At 36.6% G+C, this 19,846-nt stretch overlaps 1 protein-coding gene across 1 annotated transcript; it reads left to right on the top strand.

Moving 5' to 3' along the window:
• The first annotated feature begins 2,192 nt into the window (after positions 1–2,192).
• Positions 2,193–12,111, top strand: LOC139149322 (UDP-galactose transporter senju-like). Its single transcript, XM_070721033.1, has 5 exons — positions 2,193–2,640; positions 4,295–4,412; positions 6,476–6,522; positions 6,941–7,080; positions 9,628–12,111. The coding sequence occupies exons 1-5, from the start codon at positions 2,409–2,411 to the stop codon at positions 10,345–10,347; spliced, it is 1,257 nt and encodes a 418-aa protein (XP_070577134.1). The 5' UTR covers positions 2,193–2,408; the 3' UTR covers positions 10,348–12,111.
• The last annotated feature ends 7,735 nt before the right edge of the window (positions 12,112–19,846 follow it).

Raw genomic sequence — 19,846 nt, 5'->3', positions numbered from 1 at the left:
TCTAACACAGAAATTTTAACTGAACCCCCCCCACCCCACACTTAGAAAAGTTGAATATCAACACATGTATTTGTAAAATTTACAAAAACACATCAATAGTCAAGACCTTTCAAATCCTGAAGTATCCGGTACTCTCATTATAGTTGAAAAAGGTGAAACCAACAAAATGAAATTCAAAGTCACAACAAAATATATAGTTATAAAAGTTCTTGCTGTAACAGTATTCAACCATGTAGTATTGTTTAGTTTAGATGGATATCATGACGGGGTTTTCACTAGGATATCTGACGGCAGAATTGAAAAAAAAAAACAAGGGGAAAACGCGCGAGAGGCTTAGGCTGCGTTCACAAAAAACGGTTAGGGGGGGGGGCCTGGAGGAATTCAGGGGGGATTCGAAAATTTTTGGGGTAGTGGAGGGGGGACTTGAAAATTTTGCTCTACCGATAGGGGGGGGACTTGAAAATTTTTGGGTCCCTTTTGAGTTTTACATTTTCCAATTCCAAGTTTTTGTAGATAATTCAATGAAAAATGAATACTATTTTTATGTCATCAAAATGTTGTAATGTTAGTAATAATTTAACAAAATCTAGAACCATTTTGTCACATATGACTTTTATCTCGAAAAAATCTTAACGTGTTATTTGTCGTAAAAAACAAACTTGAGCCTTGTAACAGGGCAGAAGCTGCAACTGTTAATGATTTCTGCAATATTTCTATGCAATATAGCAACTACAGTTTCTTGCTATCTCCCTACAGCATGCTCAAACACACAATATTTAGTTTGTCGACAAAGCCTGTATATATAAATATAAATATGTATTTGGTGATAATTTAATTGGAGTCCAGAATGACAGTCAGTTGTCAGTGATACAAATGCATGGTACACATACATAGGCTGTGATAGCAAGCTGAATACTGGACAATTCAACATGCTGTAAGAGTAGAACAAGAACGCAGTTGTAAAACTGAACAAAAATATTGTCAAAATTATCAAAGTTAATACAGCTACTGCCTACGGGTAGTGTCACTATCAGATACTACCCTGCTACTGCAGTGTCACTGTCACTGCATACCTGAACAGTGACAGAGACAGCTCTGACTCTGATGTACATGGTAGTTGAAGAAGAGTTTTGGTCAAATGACACTCATGACAATGAAACTCACTTGTACACAAGATCAGGCCAGAGAGCAACACAAGGAAGAAAACATAGAAATGTTTGAATTCTGGCATATGAGAATAATCAAATATTAAAGAAAAAAGATGGGGTCACCATGCTTGATTTTCTAAATTTTCACACTCTTATTATAAAATGATACAGAAGTAAAACTTTGAATAGTAAAGACTAAAAGAAAAAATATGTGACCAAATGGAATTATTTATTTTTTAACCAAATTTGCAATTATCACACCCAAAATTTCAGAGATTAAAACATTTATTTGATGGAATATTTTAACCTTCCGGTATTGTCAATTTTGAGTAGCATCTAATTCATATAGGTCTTGTAGTTTTGAAACAATTTTTGGTAGGTCACTGTGCAATACGCCAATTAGCCAGAATTCACAATTTTCCTACTCTCTCATGATTGCATTTTGTGTGCTCTTCAACAGGAGCAATTGACCTGACCAGAGTTGGCATAACTCAAGTTGGCTTTTAGACCAATAAATCTAAAAAATTAACTGATGCATTTAAAGAACTTGCCTTGGGGATGTGACTATACAAAGTGCTAATGAAGGTAATGTTGAACACCTGTGAACAGAACGGCGCAATACATGTTTATTTTTTCTGCGCTCACATCCTTTACAAATATGCGGGCCTGTGATAGTTGGGGGGGGGGGACTTGAAAAAATTTGACCATATAGAGGGGGGCATTTGAAAATTTTTTAGGGTACTTAGGGGGGGGATCTGAAAAAAAATAAGATTTCAATCGAGATTCCTCCAGCCCCCCCCCCCCAATCGTTATTTGTGAACGCAGCCTTAGGGGGAAAGTTCCAAGGGATGTATCTTTGTTTGTTTACTTGTTTGTTTTTGTTTAGTTTATTTGTGTCTATTCTATCCACTTATTTTCTTTCTTGACCGTTTTTTTCCATTTTTTATTTTTTAAATTTTTTATGTACTTGTTTACCGTTGTTCAGAGTTCCCTGTGGTTCAGCTGGGCTCGTAGTCTGGTTCTATGCCCCATTTCTACCGCTGGCTGCGCTGTTCACGAAAATAAGCGCAGCCAGCTGTAGAAATGGGTAGCAGGGGATGCATGAGGCTTTGGTTTCGTGGTCTGCTGCCAATGGTGTCATTGGCGATCGCGAGAAGTCTGTGTCATTTTACCTAGCTAGTGTCTATGCATAGTTCTTCCGCTCAAGGCAGCAAGTGTTCGTATCGGTAATACAATTACGGAGAACGCATTCGTGCATGGATGGCATGCTTCTCGCCCTTGTGGTCCCGTTGTCATGAGACTCGTGTGACGCTTTCAAACTTGTGTGGCAAGAACTTGGCTCCATCAGTGCCGCCAGCAAAACAAACAGTACAGGCGAAAATGTGTGACAGTACTGGTTCCTCTGGCGAGATGGCAAGACTAGCAAACTTATTTCCAACACGCCTCAGTGCCGCCATTTTCGTGGCGTACATTGCCTTATTTGTCAATCAGGGTAGGTAACATTGTAAAGTCTTCATGCCCATATATTATCTTGCTTGCTTGCGCTTGTTCCTGTCCTTGAAGCCGGACTCAAGTGTAGCATCCCCGGCTTCCGGGCCCGGCTTGTTCATGGTATACAAGTCCTGCACATTAATGCTAGTACGGTGTTGCCTCATGTATCGACCTTTGTTGTGTTAGTTTGTAAATACTACGTTTGACAAGTTTATTTCTAATACTTGCACACACACAGCCTTGAATAGCAAGGCCATGCATAGGAACACTCAGAGGTGTCCGGAGTTGCTGGTGTACATCACTACATGCATAGAGAGAAGGGGAGTTGCTGCTCCACGGACCTGTGGGAACACTCATGTTCAGTGAACCCTTATCAGCCCTGCCATACATTTGAGCATAGACATATGATTTGAGTCACATGTATGGCAGGGCTGATAAGGGCTTACAGGAATAAGTACTTTCATATAGGAGCAGGTCACTCCTTTGACCCCAGTAATTCACACTGGTTAATGATCACCTCGACCCGAGTACCCTAGTCACTTCAACCTCATCACACTTTTCATGTTATGTGACAACATTTGACTGAATATACCGTACTATGCAACTTGCCTGCGAGAACTGAGGGTGTTTCTGTGAGAAAATCAGCCTACTTTGAAACAATAATTTGGCTGTTTTGATATACAAAATGCAGACACCGCAGCCTAGCTGAAGATTCGCAGTGTACACATATGCATCAGCCAACTCTTTGCCATGAAGGTTTTTGGTACATGGTGTGCTCCTGGCATTTGTCTTCAACTAAAGTCCACCAAAGTGCTATGAACATCGAATAAATGTCTCCTCAATACCAAAGGAAATTTAGGTATGAGGGCCCAGGGGTTGAGGTGACGGTTCCACCATGGAAGTATGAGGTCAATTGTGTACTACCTCCATAGTTCCACTCATTAAAACAGGCCTGTGGCCAATGAAAGTCCTTTAAGTTGACCTTAAACCTCTTCATGGTTTCTTCAAGCCATGGTTTGTGGAGGGACCGTCCCTGAACAAGTTAAGATATTTGAAAAGCTGACAAAAAATCAAATTGGTTAATTATACTTCCTCATAAACCATAAATTAATAGCCCTATGCACAGTCCGGTAGGAACCATGCTATGTATGTATATCTTTGCAATGTTCGGCTGTTGGCTACATCGCCTAGTATAGTAGTAGTAGAGTCTACTTAGCTAACAGCTAAACAATCCCAACAAACACTTAGGGCTTCATGCATTCACAAGTTGTGCTGTGGCATTTCGATACTTAGCTAACAGCTAAACAATCCCAACAAACACATAGGGCTTCATGCATTCACAAGTTGTGCTGTGGCATTTCGATCATGGCACTTGGGTCAGTGGTCATCAAAAATCATAGAAATATCTTCTGGCAAAAATAAAACCACGGGCATGTTTTTGAACACCAAAATCTGAATGGTTTTCATACGGCAATTGTGGCATATTATCATCAGTGCAAATTTACTTACAGTACTATAATCGAAATAGTACCACTCTACCCTGCTATTTGATAATACCAGTAAGACACTCAATAACACAAAAATTGTCATGCCACAGTAAAAATTCAATTTCAATTTACAGGTATTCTTTCTGCAATCCTTCATTTTTCCTTCAGGTATATTGGTGACAGCCACAAAGGATGAGAATAATAAATATCCATATAACACCACGACAGTTGTTTTAATGACGGAATGTACAAAGCTGGTAACAGCAGTTGTGTTATTTGTAAGAAGGTATGTGCCATTATGTGTTCTACCATGCGATATTCCAATAAATCTTTTCCTTGTTTTAATGACATGAATATTACTAGTTAAAGATTAGGTGCTTGGAGTTACATGATTAGGTGAATTGATTTAGAGCTGCATGCCAATTATGTTTTTGTCTGCCATTTAACATTCTGAGCAGAGCAGTGTAGGGTAAAGCTGCTCAGTATTACATTTTGTTCTTTGCATGAACCACACTTCTGCCATAATGTATTCGTATCTTTGCATGCAAGTTGTTCAGGTTGTGAACATACATTGCAGAGATAATAGCGTCTTGAATAATCATGTACATTGTTTCTTTTGACAAGTTTGGACTTGTCACGATACAAGAGGGTAAAATATACATATTTAGTGATGCATGCAGTTTAAAACTTTGACACTATTGTATTGTAATGTCAAGGACATGGCACGATAAGGGATTATGACAATAAATGGAGACTAGAACCAGTATCACAAAAAATTTATTCATCTGAGTTTGAATGTTGCCAATGGCGGATTTAAAATCAACTGTAAATTAGCTTGAATATTACTCTTTATCAAAAGATACAAAGTTCACTCAATGGAGGTCAATCCTAAGTGATTGGCAATAGACCATTTTAATAATCTCTTACATCTTGATGTTTAATTGATATAAATCTACAACCTTGATTCAGTATTGTAACACACTAAGAACCAAATTTGCACTTAATAGGGCCTATTGAAACTTTCAATTAAAAAGGAAAGCATGATATTAATCCTTTTGATACAAACATGCACATTGAATGCAATCATTAAATTTTATGATTATAAAAGATAATAATACATTTCTTGTTCATTAATCCTCCAAAGTCCAGTTTAAATCTTCAAGTCCTTAATCTTTAGATCCTCTATCTGATACTTTATCTGATAATCTTTATATCCCAACGTCCAAAGTTCATTAATGTGTTTGCAAAGTTGAATACAATGCTTGATGAAAACAAGTAATAGTCGCGCCAGCGGCTTACTGACTACGCATGCGCTTATTCATAATATACTATGCGAGTAACCGGAAGTGTACCCTTCTTTCATGGGCGCCGCCATGTTGTTTTTTTTGAGTACTCGTAAATAAACAAAAACGAAACAAATTACTATTATATAACATGCCTTTTATAAAATATACCTCTTTTATTAGCGAGTAAATGTTATTATGCACCTTGTCGCTGATACAAAATATCGTTAATATAGATAAAGGGAGAAAACTGTCGTGCATATGAACAGGGCATACGCAAAGAATGCTGGGATTTAATTATAGAAGAGCGCCCCCTGTGTCATTAATTTGATTAAAAAATTGCCAGTTTTTAGACGGAATGCTATAGTTTTCAGCTTGCAAGTGGAAGGTGGGCAGTGCGGTTACCATTGCAATGATAATGATTGCATAATACGTCCCTTGTTTATCGCAATAGGCTGTTATCATTGTAAAAATTGCCAATTTTTGTCCAAAATTTTTACACGCTACAGAAAATCTATACCTGCCTTGCTGCAGGGTTTGACGTCGTGTACGTACGTGAACTGCTTTCATCAGAGGGAAACTGGGCATACCTGTAGTTGTCATATAAACGTTTATGAAGTAACAATTACAGTTTATCATGAATCAGATGAATCAATACAAATAACATTGCCAATCTTTAATAACCCCTGGCGCGACACCAAGGGCTGAGCCCTATATAATATTAGATTCCAAGCCATTATTGTTATTTTCAGAATGTTATGGTAGCTAGCTTTTTGGGAAATATAATTTTAGAATAGCTTCATTGCTGCACTGTGTATTTTGGTCCAAGACCACAATTTTCAAAACTTCCAATTTATCACAAACATTTTCTGTACTATAAATGAGAAATTATTGTGCAGGGCCATAGATACAGACTGCATCTTGTACTTGTTTAGTGTATCTACAAGCACAAGTTGCTGGTATTTTTAACATCAATTTTTCACACTTTAACAAATAAAAATAAGAGTTATTTCTAATTTAAAAGTGACTGATTAAATGTTGTTGATTTTATGTTCTCCTTTTTCAGTAACTCTTTTTTAAAAGTATTTTCAGAAATAAGAAGAAATGTTAAAGGTATGCAACTTTTCTGTGAATTTTATCTATATGAAATGCTTCATTGTTGAAAGAATCTTTCCCTCATGGTGAGCTAGTCAATCTACTCAGAAACAGTTGATGAAAAAACCTGCCCCTTTTATAAATCATGACAAAAAGCGCACCATGTATCCTTTGTGTGCTTCTTATGGTTGACCCACTTTTTCCATCTTCTTGAAGTATGTTTTGTAAAAAGTGCAATGACCCCAAACATGCTATGAAATATTAATGCTTTTCAAATTGATGCTTCACTGTGCCAAGACAATATTCACCGAAATTCATCTGTATCAGGTGAAAACCACCATATATTTGTACCACAGTTCTCATAATTCTTGTGGGATGTTCTCATAACATCAAATGTATTATTTACTCTGTCTCCTTTGTGACTTTTCTATTCCAGTGTTGCTGTTGTATTTTGTACCAGCTGGTCTGTACTGTCTTTACAACAACCTGCAGTTTGTGAACTTGGCTGAGTACGATCCTACCACCTACTACCTTCTCCTTCAATTCAGAGTTGTTGTCACAGGAATCACATTTCAGGTTAGCTTCTTGTAAACTTGAATTTGCAAATCTGTTTTTTTTTCTGCAATGATGAATGAATACTAAGATCAGAGTACTATTAATGCTGAATGAGCACAGAAGGTGAAAATATGTGAGATAAAACTGGAAACTTTGGCCAAAACTTGATAATAGATTTGCTGAACAGTTTATCTGAAGTCTGTAATATTTACAGTGGATTGTAAGTCTCATGATATGTATTCTGGTGTGTAATAAATGATCCAGTTTTCCAGGTCTTCGGTCACTTTCTGTCCTAAATAGTTAACAGAATTGTGAGTTTAGTGTCCTACTTCAAGGTAACTGTTTCAATAGTTGAATATGAGTTGGTAAAACATGCCTGGATAAAAATGTGGTCAAAGTGTGCAAACAATGAAAGCAGGAGTCAAAGAGAGTTCATGTATTTCATCAGTAGCAATTCCTTTCAAAGGTTTACCCTCGATTGTCAGACACACAAAAGAAAGTTTATTCACTAGGAGACCTTGTCTGGTCTCATTGTGTCTTGTGTTAAGCGATGAGGCATGTGTCTTTGAGAATGTCTAAAGGGACAGCTTGGAGAAATTTCTGTCACTGAATGCAGTCAATCTTCTCATGAGTCTATCATTGATATATTGTTATCTAAATTACGGCTGACTGATCATCTGGTGTTTTTCTTTAATTAAATCCTCACTCATCAGATCTCTAAATCAATACAGTGGAGGAGGTCACTGCGTCAGTTATTCAGCGTACCTCATAGCTTTAAATGTGGAAAGTAGAAAAAAACGACTGTCTGTGCTCGGGGCAAATATTTGTCTGTTTTTGTTCAAATAATAGTATCGGAAAAAGAGACCCAATAGTTTGCACACGCTACCAGTTGTTGGTTTTACACTGGGAGGATTTTCCTCCTATACAGCAATACTTGCTATTCATTGTCTCTACCGGTAACTGTTACTACTCTAATGGAATGAGCGAACTGTGTCACATTACGATAGTGCAAGTCTTGTTCTTTTCTATGCAAAGTACATAGTCATATGTTACACGCAAAATGAAAAATAGTTGCCACATTTCTTGCAAAAAAAAGGAAAGTGGTTTTATCATCCATCCACTGCAAGAACAGCATTTCATGAAATCAGCTTTTCAATACGAAGCAGAAAAAGTAGCTAATTGTTCATGCAAGACACAAAATGGAAGTTACATGTATCATCTCTATTGATAACAATGAATTTCTATTCATTTTCATGTTATTTCATTGCATTGTTCTTTTGGTACACATCAGCTACACTGTATAATCCCATGGAATGTGGCTTCATTGAATAATCATACAGCACCAGATGAATAAAATTACTGATTTCAATAGGATAAAATATTTCTGCATGAAATGGACAAAATTGCTATGATTATTGTCTACTTTGACCCTCGTCCATATTAATTACCATTGCTGTATCCCAACCTTTTTAAAAACCCTGCAAAAAGTCTGGTGAATTTACCGACGTAAAGTAGGGCAAGTTTCTGTGACAGACTGTAATCCTGATCAATTACAATGTGGTTTAAACAAACCAAATATTGTTGGTGCCATACATTCATTATCAACTTTTTTGTAAATTTTCTTTCAAGTCTTAATTGGCAAGCCTCCCGTCCTTCTCCCTAGTACACTTGATTTGGTTATGAAAGGTATCTAATTACGGCATTCACCTTACCAATAGGGTACTCTATGGTAACTATACATGTCACATGGAAATTTGGTCTTTTATCTACTGAGCTGAGTTAACAGCTTTTGTACGTAGTAACCTACTCAGAAAAAAGTACATTGGACTGCAGAGGTAAATGAGAAAGCCCTTGGTGTTAGCATTTGCTTGACAATGTAAACTGGAGCCCATGGGGCTTTACTTTATGAATGAAACCATAGACCCTCTATGGATTTTTGGGGGGTCTATGATGAAATGTTAAGCTTCCTGTGTTAGAGTAAAAAAGAATATGTAGTAGTGTGCTTTTGGTATTTTATACCCTGAATATCCTGAGAATCAGCAACACTGTCATTAGTAGGAATCAATTTTATAATATGTACAGATCAAAATTATAGTGTGTAATTTATACAATAAAGAATAATAGTAATTGACGATACTTGTAATTGCTGTAATAATAATTATGTATCATTATTATGTTTGAAATGCAATTGCTTGATGATTAATGTGGTTTATGATGTACAAAGATAAAACTTGGTTGATGCTCATCAAAGTTTATTCTTGTGCCTTCTGATTTACCTAAGATTACCAAAATGAAACTGTATGCAGACACTGATATTTTCACTGAATATTTACAGTGATATAAAAAATCCAGTGATATGAAAATGATTGAAAAAAAATTATTTACAAATGTGCATTTTCCATGCCTTGTCATCAAATGCAGAGCATTTTTACAAAGCCTCGGTCATTTTGTCGACAAGGTTTAATCATGAATGCAACAAAAAATTTCCAAGAAGCAGCGAAAAATCTCAAGGTTTGCTTTTCCGTCTGTGATTATGAAGCTGACCTTTCACCTTTCTTACCATTGCAGCTCTTATTCAATCGAATACTGAGTTCCAGACAATGGTTGTCATTGCTGTTACTCACTCTGGGTTGCCTCATCAAACAGCTGAAACAAGACATAACCATGAAAGACCTGGTGACGTTCGGCGGACAATCAGGAAGCTTCCACGTCAGCAGTAACTTAGTCCTGATGCTGCTGCAGGTGTTTTGCTCATGTTTTGCCGGGGTCTACAATGAGTATCTCCTGAAGGGGCAACAGGGATCCGTGGATATTTGGATGCAGAATATATTCATGTACTTTGATTCCATTGCTTGTAATCTGCTTGTTCTTGCCTACACTGGCGACTTGAGAAACGCCTATACCGAAGAAAGCATTCGTTCAATATTGACGGTCAAAGTCGTGGCAATCATAATAAACTACGCAGCCGTTGGCATAGTAACTAGTCTGTTCCTCCGTTCTCTGAATTCCATCTTGAAGACATTTGCCAGTGCCATGGAATTGATGTTTACAGCTGTACTCTGCTGGATTATATTTGGCATAAAAATTGATGTCTTCACTGTTTTAGCTATTGCTGTCGTGTCTTTTGCGATATATCTGTACTCCATGAATCCGGTGATCAATGTGATACCAGTTTCTGCAAATAAAAGGTTCAGAAAACAGTCAGAGTATTCAAACGATGATGAAGAAAATGACAATGGTCCAGAGTTTGTGTGTGACTTTAGACAGAGTGACATGGAAGATGACTAACACAGGGGGAGGGGGGATCAAAATGGCATACAAAAAATTGCACTTGGGAGTACCACAGTCCCTCCACAATTGTGGAGGGACTGTCCCAGTTCATACCGTTTAAACTCAAATAATAGTACTTCATCCATTCTAGTTGTGGTGCTCAACATATTTTTGCATGAGATGAGTTTGCAAGACTTTAGTATGCTATGATCAAACTTTGTTATATGTAGATTGTAATTCAACATTTCATAGGGGCAATTCATTTTACTATATCAGACAACCCATTACAAGCACTTATTTTGAGGATTGGCTAACTAAATCTCAGGTCCCCTAAGGTAATACAGTATAATTAAAATTCAACCTTTCTTTCCCCTAGACAAGGACGCTTTTAAAATAAATCATTGAACCAACAGTACAGGTTGTGTGGAAGACAATGAAATAATGATGTTTGAAAGTGGTACTGGACTTTGTTTCTGTATACCAAGCCACAAATAAATAAGTTTGATGAAAATCATTTTTCATATTTTTATGGACATTTAAAAAATAAATTTTGGTGTCGTACAAAGATGGACAAGACATTAATATTGTCAAAACTAAATGACATGCTTTTCACGACTATTTTTACAAAAACAAGAGAGTACTGTAGATTTTTAAAGTTACTATATGATTTTTTTCTTGATGTGCAGTGTTATGACAAAGCCTTCACTTATTTCAAACAAAGTACTTTGGTGTGACAGCTAGTGAATAGTCTTCACAGTAAGGCAAAAAAAATAAATGTGTTTTCGGAAACATGCCTCAGAAAATAAGAGTAGGTTGGTAGGAGGAATGTATTTTTATGTTTATTTTTCTTGGCTGAGGCCCATAAAATATGGTGAAAAATTGAAAGATTTCACTCAAATTATTTTGAAAATGAACAAAAAAATATCTATGGTTGGCAGGTTTTTCTAAGGTCAGTCAGGTTACAGAAAATATATTTTTGGATCAGGCCTAATTTGCAGCATTTTCTTCTCACCAATTGTCCATGGGATTTTAACTCAAAAAACACCACACACTCTATGAATGCAGATTTTATAATATTTTATTATTGTCTCCTTAGCAACTGAAATATTCAAATCCAAAGGACATTTTTGCACATACACATATTTTGTTGATGTACTTGTTTTCAGACAAATCATGAGAATCAGACCATGAGATTTAAATATTTGCAATTGCACTAGTATTGCTGTTTGCTTCCAAATAATTTCAGTTTGTTATCCCTACACAGAGAGAATGAAATGTCGCTTTGAATGATGGAATACATTTTTTATCTTTAGAGTATGTCCATCTGTGTTTTATAGACAGATTATTTCAGATGCAAGCTGACGATTCATGCTGTGTGTGCAATGTTCATTCAATCATAAATGATAGAGGTCACATGAAATAAGAGTATCTATGTAATTTTATCAGAGTTTGTAATTATCTGTATATATTTGCTAATTTTTTAGCTGAAATTTTCAGGGATGAGGTACTGTAGGCGGTTTGTAAATGAAAAGTGAATGAATGTACTTGAACAACTTCATTGAGTCGTATTTTGCACGCAACGACATATTTTGTACTGAATGTGTTTTTACAACTCAGTTTATAAGATATTTTATAATCTATTTAAAAGAAAACAACATTGAAGATTTTGTAAGCTCTTAAAATCAAGTAAACATGGTCCTTTCAGACAATGTGTAATTTCCCATTTCCAAAATTATTTTCAGGTCAGGTGAATAAAGGCATTGATTTTCAAGGGAAAACAAATTTGTGTAATCTGTTCTTTGGTTGTTAAATGAATGACTATTGTTACCAAGGATAATATCCAGTTTATCCCCTTTTCGTGACAAAATCAGCGTAAAAATTGAGATACTCCAGTCAAGTTTGAAACTGCTCTTAGATTTCCACATCAGACTCAGTAAATCACGCTCTTTTTACACTTATGTTAAACTTGGCAAGGCAATTCGGTGATAATCATGTTGTGTTTTAAATAATGGTCTTGATGTAGACAAACCTGTGAAAATTTGTTATATTGGACCTTCACTAGTTGATCTTGTATCAGTCAAATGCACTTGAAAGAAAGGGATTAGACTTGCTCGATTTTCTGTATTTATACCTCTTAAAGGGACAAAGTCGGCCATTTTTCATGAATTTTGTTTGATAGGAGATAATACTTATATAGTTTGATATGTTGAAAGATACTGAATGAATTGGTGACCATGCATAAATTCGACCCAAGTTTTAGACACAATGCATGAAACATGGAAAAAATGAATTAATGGTCATGACCATTAATTCATGTTCGTGATGTTTTCATTTAATTTGTCTAAAACCCGGGTCAAATATATGCATGGTCACCAGTTCATTCGCCATCTTTCAACATATCAAACTATATAAGTATTATCTCCTATCAAACAAAATTCATTAAAAATGGTTGACTTTGTCACTTTAACAACATTGTTTCGGGGACCTATAGAAATAGGTGACGCGCTGAGCATTAACGTTTATTTATGGGCAAGGGCGAGAGGAAAGCCAAAAATTAACGGGCGAGGCTTGCTGAGCCCGTTAATTTGGCTTTCCTCTCACCCGTGCCCATAAATAAACGTTAATGGTCAGCGCGTCACCTGTTATTTCAACTATATTATCAACAAACCCCGAAAAACCGTCAAAACTTATGAAAATTTCCCGTGCGAACGACAACGGGGCCCCAGAACCTGTCAGTGAGTAGTGTGCGCTGCAAAAATTTTGCAAATCTGGAGATTTTTTTTAAAAAGTGTCTAAACTTGGACCACAAATGATCCATTTTATTTTGTTGTTGATTATGATCTTTGTACAAATCACAATTTTCGTTTTAGCCGTAAAGTTACTATTTTTGCGACATTATTCATATTCACAGGCATGAAAACAAACCATTACTGTGTATTTGTGGGCAGTCACATGGTTTAGCTCGACCAATTAAAATGCAATGGACTGGGCATGGTAATATAATCTGGTAATAATCTGGTACATTCCAGTTCAAAGTATATCTAGGCATGGAAGAATTAACAACTTCACTTATGAAACAAAAATAACAATTTTTTGTAACATTTGGTTTCTTCTCCCAAAAAATGTGGGATTACCTTGTTTTAAACTTTTCATTACTGCCAGTATGTGTACTATCAAACTTGATTGTTCAAAGTGACATTTATTCCACGATAGAATTCATTTGTCAATAGTAACATTGCTGAGTGTATGAAATATTTCTTATCTTATCCTTCATTTTTAGCTCCTCAGTTAAGTTTTATATACTGAGGAGCTATTAGAATTGAAAACTAGAAATGGCGGCGTCAACTTTAACTTCGTTCTGTCAAGACTTCTTTCTGTCAAGATTTGGCCAACTAGCTTCCGTAGATGTGTATCTGCGATTTTTACAACATTAACACAGCAGGGCTTCATGTGGTCTTGTTTACATCTTTAATCAGCTACATGCTCTCAGTTACACAACACACCAGGGCCACTCCATGAATGTCAGACAGAGAAACATAAACAAATCACCACACTTTGCAATGTCATGTATCTTTCATTTTTATTTGTGATGAACAAGTGAGCGTGAAAGTTCAGGTAGCTTTGGGAATTGACCGGCTAGACCAGCATCATATAAACTTACATGTTCAAAATACATTTGTAAATGTATTCGTGGAGTTCCTGATTGGACTCAATGGTGCACTGCAAGAACCTTTTCAACATAATGATTCTAATAAAACGTAAAATAAGACAGTTTGTTACAAGGCATCCTTTTCACTGAAACACTTGCAAACATGATTATGATGTGTTCTATTACTTGTAGCTCATTTCATTTATACCATTTAGACAAATTTTTCACTATTATTTCTATTTTTAGCTTTAAGGTATTTTTAAAGTTGTAACAGCTCTAGTACTTTCTCTTTCGTTCTGTTTTTGAGGTATACTGTGATGAGAGTGTTCCCTTATAGTATTTCATGATTCGATTTGTAAGAAGTAGGATTGCAATGATTAGACCACTGTAAGCAACAGATAACTTATCATTGTGTCCAATTGTCAGGAATTCCCAAAATTGTTTAATATGTAGATTCACTGAGACTGGACAAGTGAAAATTTCAAAACCTTCCTGAACTTTCAAGCTCATTTGTTCATCACGAATAAAAAAGAAAGATACATGACATTGCAAAGTGTACTGATTTGTTTATGTCTCTCTGTCTGGCGTACAGTGGAGTGGCCCTGGTGTGATGTGTAACTGAGAGGTGTAGCTGATTAAAGATATAAACAAGACCACATCAAGCCCAGCTGTTAACGTCGAAAAAATCCGCTGATACACAATACCTTGGCTAATTAAGTTTTGCAGCTTGATCGGATTTTACTCTAACTGGCTGTCAACTTCAATGTGTTTTTGGTACATAGAGAAAACTATGGGAGCAAAGTTTTTCGACAAAATGTCACATGACCAGCCACTTCCTGTGTTAATTATGCACATACTTAATTCTGGGCTTAATAATAGAGCTATAGTTGTGATTTTTGGTATGTAGGGATAACTATGGGATACAATTTTTTGACAAAATATCACGTGACCTTGATGACCTTTGACCCCAAATATACATATATGTCCATAACTCAGTAACCACAAGGGCTACACCCTTCATATTTTGTATGATGGGAAACCTTATGACGCCACAACCTGTACCTCATTAATTATTTACATATCTAATTTTGGGCAAACCAATAGAGCTAGAGGTCTGATTTTTGGTATATAGGGATAATTATGGGATACAATTTTTTTGACAAAATGTCACGTGACGTCAATTACCTTTGAAATCAAATATAGATATTTCTTCATAACTCAGTAATCACAAGGGCTACACCCTTCATATTTGGTATGATGGGACACCTAATGATGACGCATCCTGTACCTTTATTAATTATGCATGTATCTAATTTTGGGCCAGTCAATAGAGCTGGAGGTCTGATTTTCGGTATATAGGGATAACTATGAGATACAATTTTTTTGACAAAATATTATGTGACCTGGCTGACCTTTGAACCCAAATATACATATATTGCTATAACTCAATAACCACAAGTGCTACACCCTTCACATTTGGTATGATGGGAGACCGTATGGCGCCATGAGTCCTGTACCTTATTAATTATGCACATATCTAATTCTGGGCAAGCCAATAGAGCTAGAGGTCTGATTTTTGGTATATAAGGATAACTATATATGGTGTCCAATCCATGCCAAAATTACTACTTTGATTTTACAACAAAACATGCCATTCCGAATTCTATTTTACAATTCAACATGCTATTTCACAACTCAACATGCTATTTGACAACACATCATGCACTTCCAAATCCTATTTTACAACTCAACATGCTCTTCCCAATTTCATTTGACAACACATCATGGACTTCCAAATCCTATTTTACAACTCAACATGCTCTTCCCAATTTCATTTGACAATTCAACATGCTATTTCACAACTCAACATGCTATTTGACAACACATCATGCACTTCCAAATCCTATTTTACAACTCAACATGCTCTTCCCAATTTCATTTGACAACACATCATGGACTTCCAAATCCTATTTTACAACTCAACATGCTCTTCCCATTTCATTTGACAATTCAACATGCTATTTCACAACTCAACATGCTATTTGACAACACATCATGCACTTCCAAATCCTATTTTACAACTCAACATGCTCTTCCCAATTTCATTTGACAACACATCATGGACTTCCAAATTCTATTTTACAACTCAACATGCTCTTCCCAATTTCATTTGACAATTCAACATGCTATTTCACAACTCAACATGCTATTTGACAACACATCATGGACTTCCAAATCCTATTTTACAACTCAACATGCTCTTCCCAATTTCATTTGACAACACATCATGGACTTCCAAATCCTATTTTACAACTCAACATGCTCTTCCCAATTTCATTTGACAATTCAACATGCTATTTCACAACTCAACATGCTATTTGACAACACATCATGCACTTCCAAATCCTATTTTACAACTCAACATGCTCTTCCCAATTTCATTTGACAACACATCATGGACTTCCAAATCCTATTTTACAACTCAACATGCTCTTCCCAATTTCATTTGACAATTCAACATGCTATTTCACAACTCAACATGCTATTTGACAACACATCATGCACTTCCAAATCCTATTTTACAACTCAACATGCTCTTCCAATTTCATTTGACAACACATCATGGACTTCCAAATTCTATTTTACAACTCAACATGCTCTTCCCAATTTCATTTGACAATTCAACATGCTATTTCACAACTCAACATGCTATTTGACAACACATCATGCACTTCCAAATCCTATTTTACAACTCACATGCTCTTCCCAATTTCATTTGACAACACATCATGGACTTCCAAATCCTATTTTACAACTCAACATGCTCTTCCCAATTTCATTTGACAATTCAACATGCTATTTCACAACTCAACATGCTATTTGACAACACATCATGCACTTCCAAATCCTATTTTACAACTCAACATGCTCTTCCCAATTTCATTTGACAACACATCATGGACTTCCAAATCCTATTTTACAACTCAACATGCTCTTCCCAATTTCATTTGACAATTCAACATGCTATTTCACAACTCAACATGCTATTTGACAACACATCATGCACTTCCAAATCCTATTTTACAACTCAACATGCTCTTCCCAATTTCATTTGACAACACATCATGGACTTCCAAATCCTATTTTACAACTCAACATCCCATTCTAAAGCTAGCTCTGCGGAGCAGGGCAGTGTTACTGGCTATCGAACAAGATTCAAAATGGCGGACGCGAAATGGTCCCCTCGCACAGAGAGAGAAATGCGAACTTTGCACAAGTCTAAAAACGCAGCTTAGTACATTGTGTATCTAAACAAAATGAGCGTGCTCGAAACTAGGATCGATCACGATTATAAATTAAAAATTGGCTGTTTTTGGAAAAGAAACTGCGCGCTGCAATCAGCAGTTTTGTCTATTGTGCACCATGCGTGGGAGCTTATCGTGAAAGACCGAGATTTACTATATGGCGCATCTGATACGGATATGGTCCCATCGCATAGAGAGATGAAAATAGGCTTTGTCTAAGTTTCGAAAGCACAGCTTAGCTCATCGTGCATCTAGACAAGTTGAACGTGCTCAAAATAGGAGATCGATCACGATTTTGGGTGAAAAAAACCGATTGTTTTCGGTGGAGAAACTGCGCGTTGCAACCAGTGGTTGGTTTTGCCTATGGCGGTCAGCAGGCTGTGGTGGGAGGCCTTTAGCCGGCAAGGGGTGGACCATTGGGGAGTGGAAAATTTTCGAAAAAAAAATTCCCCACAAATTTCAATAAAAATAATCAGCCAAAGAAACTTGAGAAAAACAGATGACGCACTTAGGTAAAAGGAAAAAAAATCCGTCAAAAGTTACTTTCTGAAACATTTTTATTTTAGTCTGCATCAGATATACTATGATTCTTTGGCCAAGAAGGGGGGGGGGGGGGGGGAGATCTGAAGGGTATAATCGTGGCCAGTAAATGAAGTAACTTTTTTTATTTTATAACTTTTTGTTCTGTTCATCATATGTTTTTCTTTCACTGAAGTTTGGCATCGTAAAGTAATTCGAGATATAAGATAATATAAAAATCATATCTGTGATATCGATTGTTAACAACTGTATTGTGGGTCTTTACACTATGATTAATTAACAAGAATTCAACAATTCAGGCAGCTTGCATCGGTACATAAAATGGGAAATATTCATCAACCATATGACAAACAATCACTTTCTTCGTATTTCACTATTCAACGAAACTGATTTCCATTGTAATGTTCTAAACTTTATTTTACAATTAAACATTACAAATCCGTATTTTTCTTTTCAAAATTTCATTTGTACACTTGTCTTGACGGTTGAATACCGTGCGTGTGAAATGCAATAGTGCAGAAGAATACGGATAGCGACATTACAGCCATGACAGCTGACAACTAAGCCTCAGCAAGCGGAGATGTAAAATACGAATATGGGGCCAGACAAGGGTCAAAGCTCTGTTGGAACGGACTTCGCGAGAAAGACTGTGTGGATAACAACCGATAGAGGTCGCTGTAATGTCGCTATCCGTATTCTTCTGCACTATTGCATTTCACACGCACGGTATTCAACCGTCAAGACAAGTGTACAAATGAAATTTTGAAAAGAAAAATACGGATTTGTAATGTTTAATTGTAAAATAAAGTTTAGAACATTACAATGGAAATCAGTTTCGTTGAATAGTGAAATACAAAGAAAGTGATTGTTTGTCATATGGTTGGTGAATATTTCCCATTTATGTACCGATGCAAGCTGCCTGAATTGTTGAATTCTTGTTAATTAATCATAGTGTAAAGACCCACAATACAGTTGTTAACAATCGATATCACAGATAGATTTTTACATTATCTTATATCTCGAATTACTTTACGATGCCAAACTTCAGTGAAAGAAAAAATATGATAAACAGAACAAAAAGTTATAAAATAAAAAAGTTACTTCATTTACTGGCCACGATCATACCTTTCAGATCTCCCCTCCCCCCCCCCCCTTCTTGGCCAAAGAATCGTAGTATATCTGATGCAGACTGAAATAAAAATGTTTCAGAAAGTAACTTTTGACGGATTTTTTTTCCTTTTACCAAAGTGCGTCATCTGTTTTTCTCAAGTTTCTTTGGCTGATTATTTTTATTGAAATTTGTGGGGAATTTTTTTTTCGAAAATTTTCCACTCCCCAATGGTCCACCCCTTGCCGGCTAAAGGCCTCCCACCACAGCCCTGCTGACCGCCATAGGCAAAACCAACCACTGGTTGCAACGCGCAGTCTCTCCACAGTCGTTTGGAGAGCTATTCAGCGCTGGGACTATTCGCCCCATAGACGAGTGTACAGAAGCGAGGGGTATTTCTCGCTTCTGCACACTCGTCTATGGGGCGAATAGTCCCAGCGCTGAATAGCTCTCCAAACGACTGTGGTCTCTCCACCGAAAACTCGGTTATTTTCACCGAAAATCGTGATCGATCTCCTATTTGAGCACGCTCAACTTGTCTAGATGCACGATGAGCTAAGCTGTGCTTTTGAACTTACACAAAGCCTATTTTCATCTCTCTATATGCGATGGGACCATATCCGTATCAGATGCGCCATATAGTAAATCTCGGTCTTTCACGATAAGCCTCCCACGCACGGTGCACAATAGACAAAACTGCTGATTGCAGCGCACAGTTTCTTTTCCAAAAACAGCCAATTTTTAATTTATAACCGTGATCGATCCTAGTTTTCGAGCACGCTCATTTTGTTTAGATACACAATGTACTAAGCTGCGTTTTTAGACTTGTGCAAAGTTCGCATTTCTCTCTCTGTGCGAGGGGACCATTTCGCGTCCGCCATTTGAATCTTGTTCGATAGCCAGTAACACTGCCCT

This window comes from Ptychodera flava, chromosome 14 (assembly GCF_041260155.1).
Source record: "Ptychodera flava strain L36383 chromosome 14, AS_Pfla_20210202, whole genome shotgun sequence".
Classification (NCBI taxonomy): Eukaryota; Metazoa; Hemichordata; class Enteropneusta; family Ptychoderidae; genus Ptychodera; species Ptychodera flava.
The sequence above is the reverse complement of the archived record's forward strand: the minus strand, read 5'-3'. Positions and strand labels throughout refer to the sequence as shown.

What these genes read in the sequence shown, in the direction of transcription:
- LOC139149322 (XM_070721033.1), top strand. Translation starts at nt 2,409, where the DNA reads ATGGCATGCTTCTCGCCCTTGTGGTCCCGTTGTCATGAGACTCGTGTG. An exon ending in GTTGTGTTATTTGTAAGAAG is followed by an intron (nt 4,413 to 6,475) that starts GTATGTGCCATT and finishes CTCCTTTTTCAG; the next exon opens with TAACTCTTTTTTAAAAGTAT. An exon ending in TCACAGGAATCACATTTCAG is followed by an intron (nt 7,081 to 9,627) that starts GTTAGCTTCTTG and finishes TTACCATTGCAG; the next exon opens with CTCTTATTCAATCGAATACT.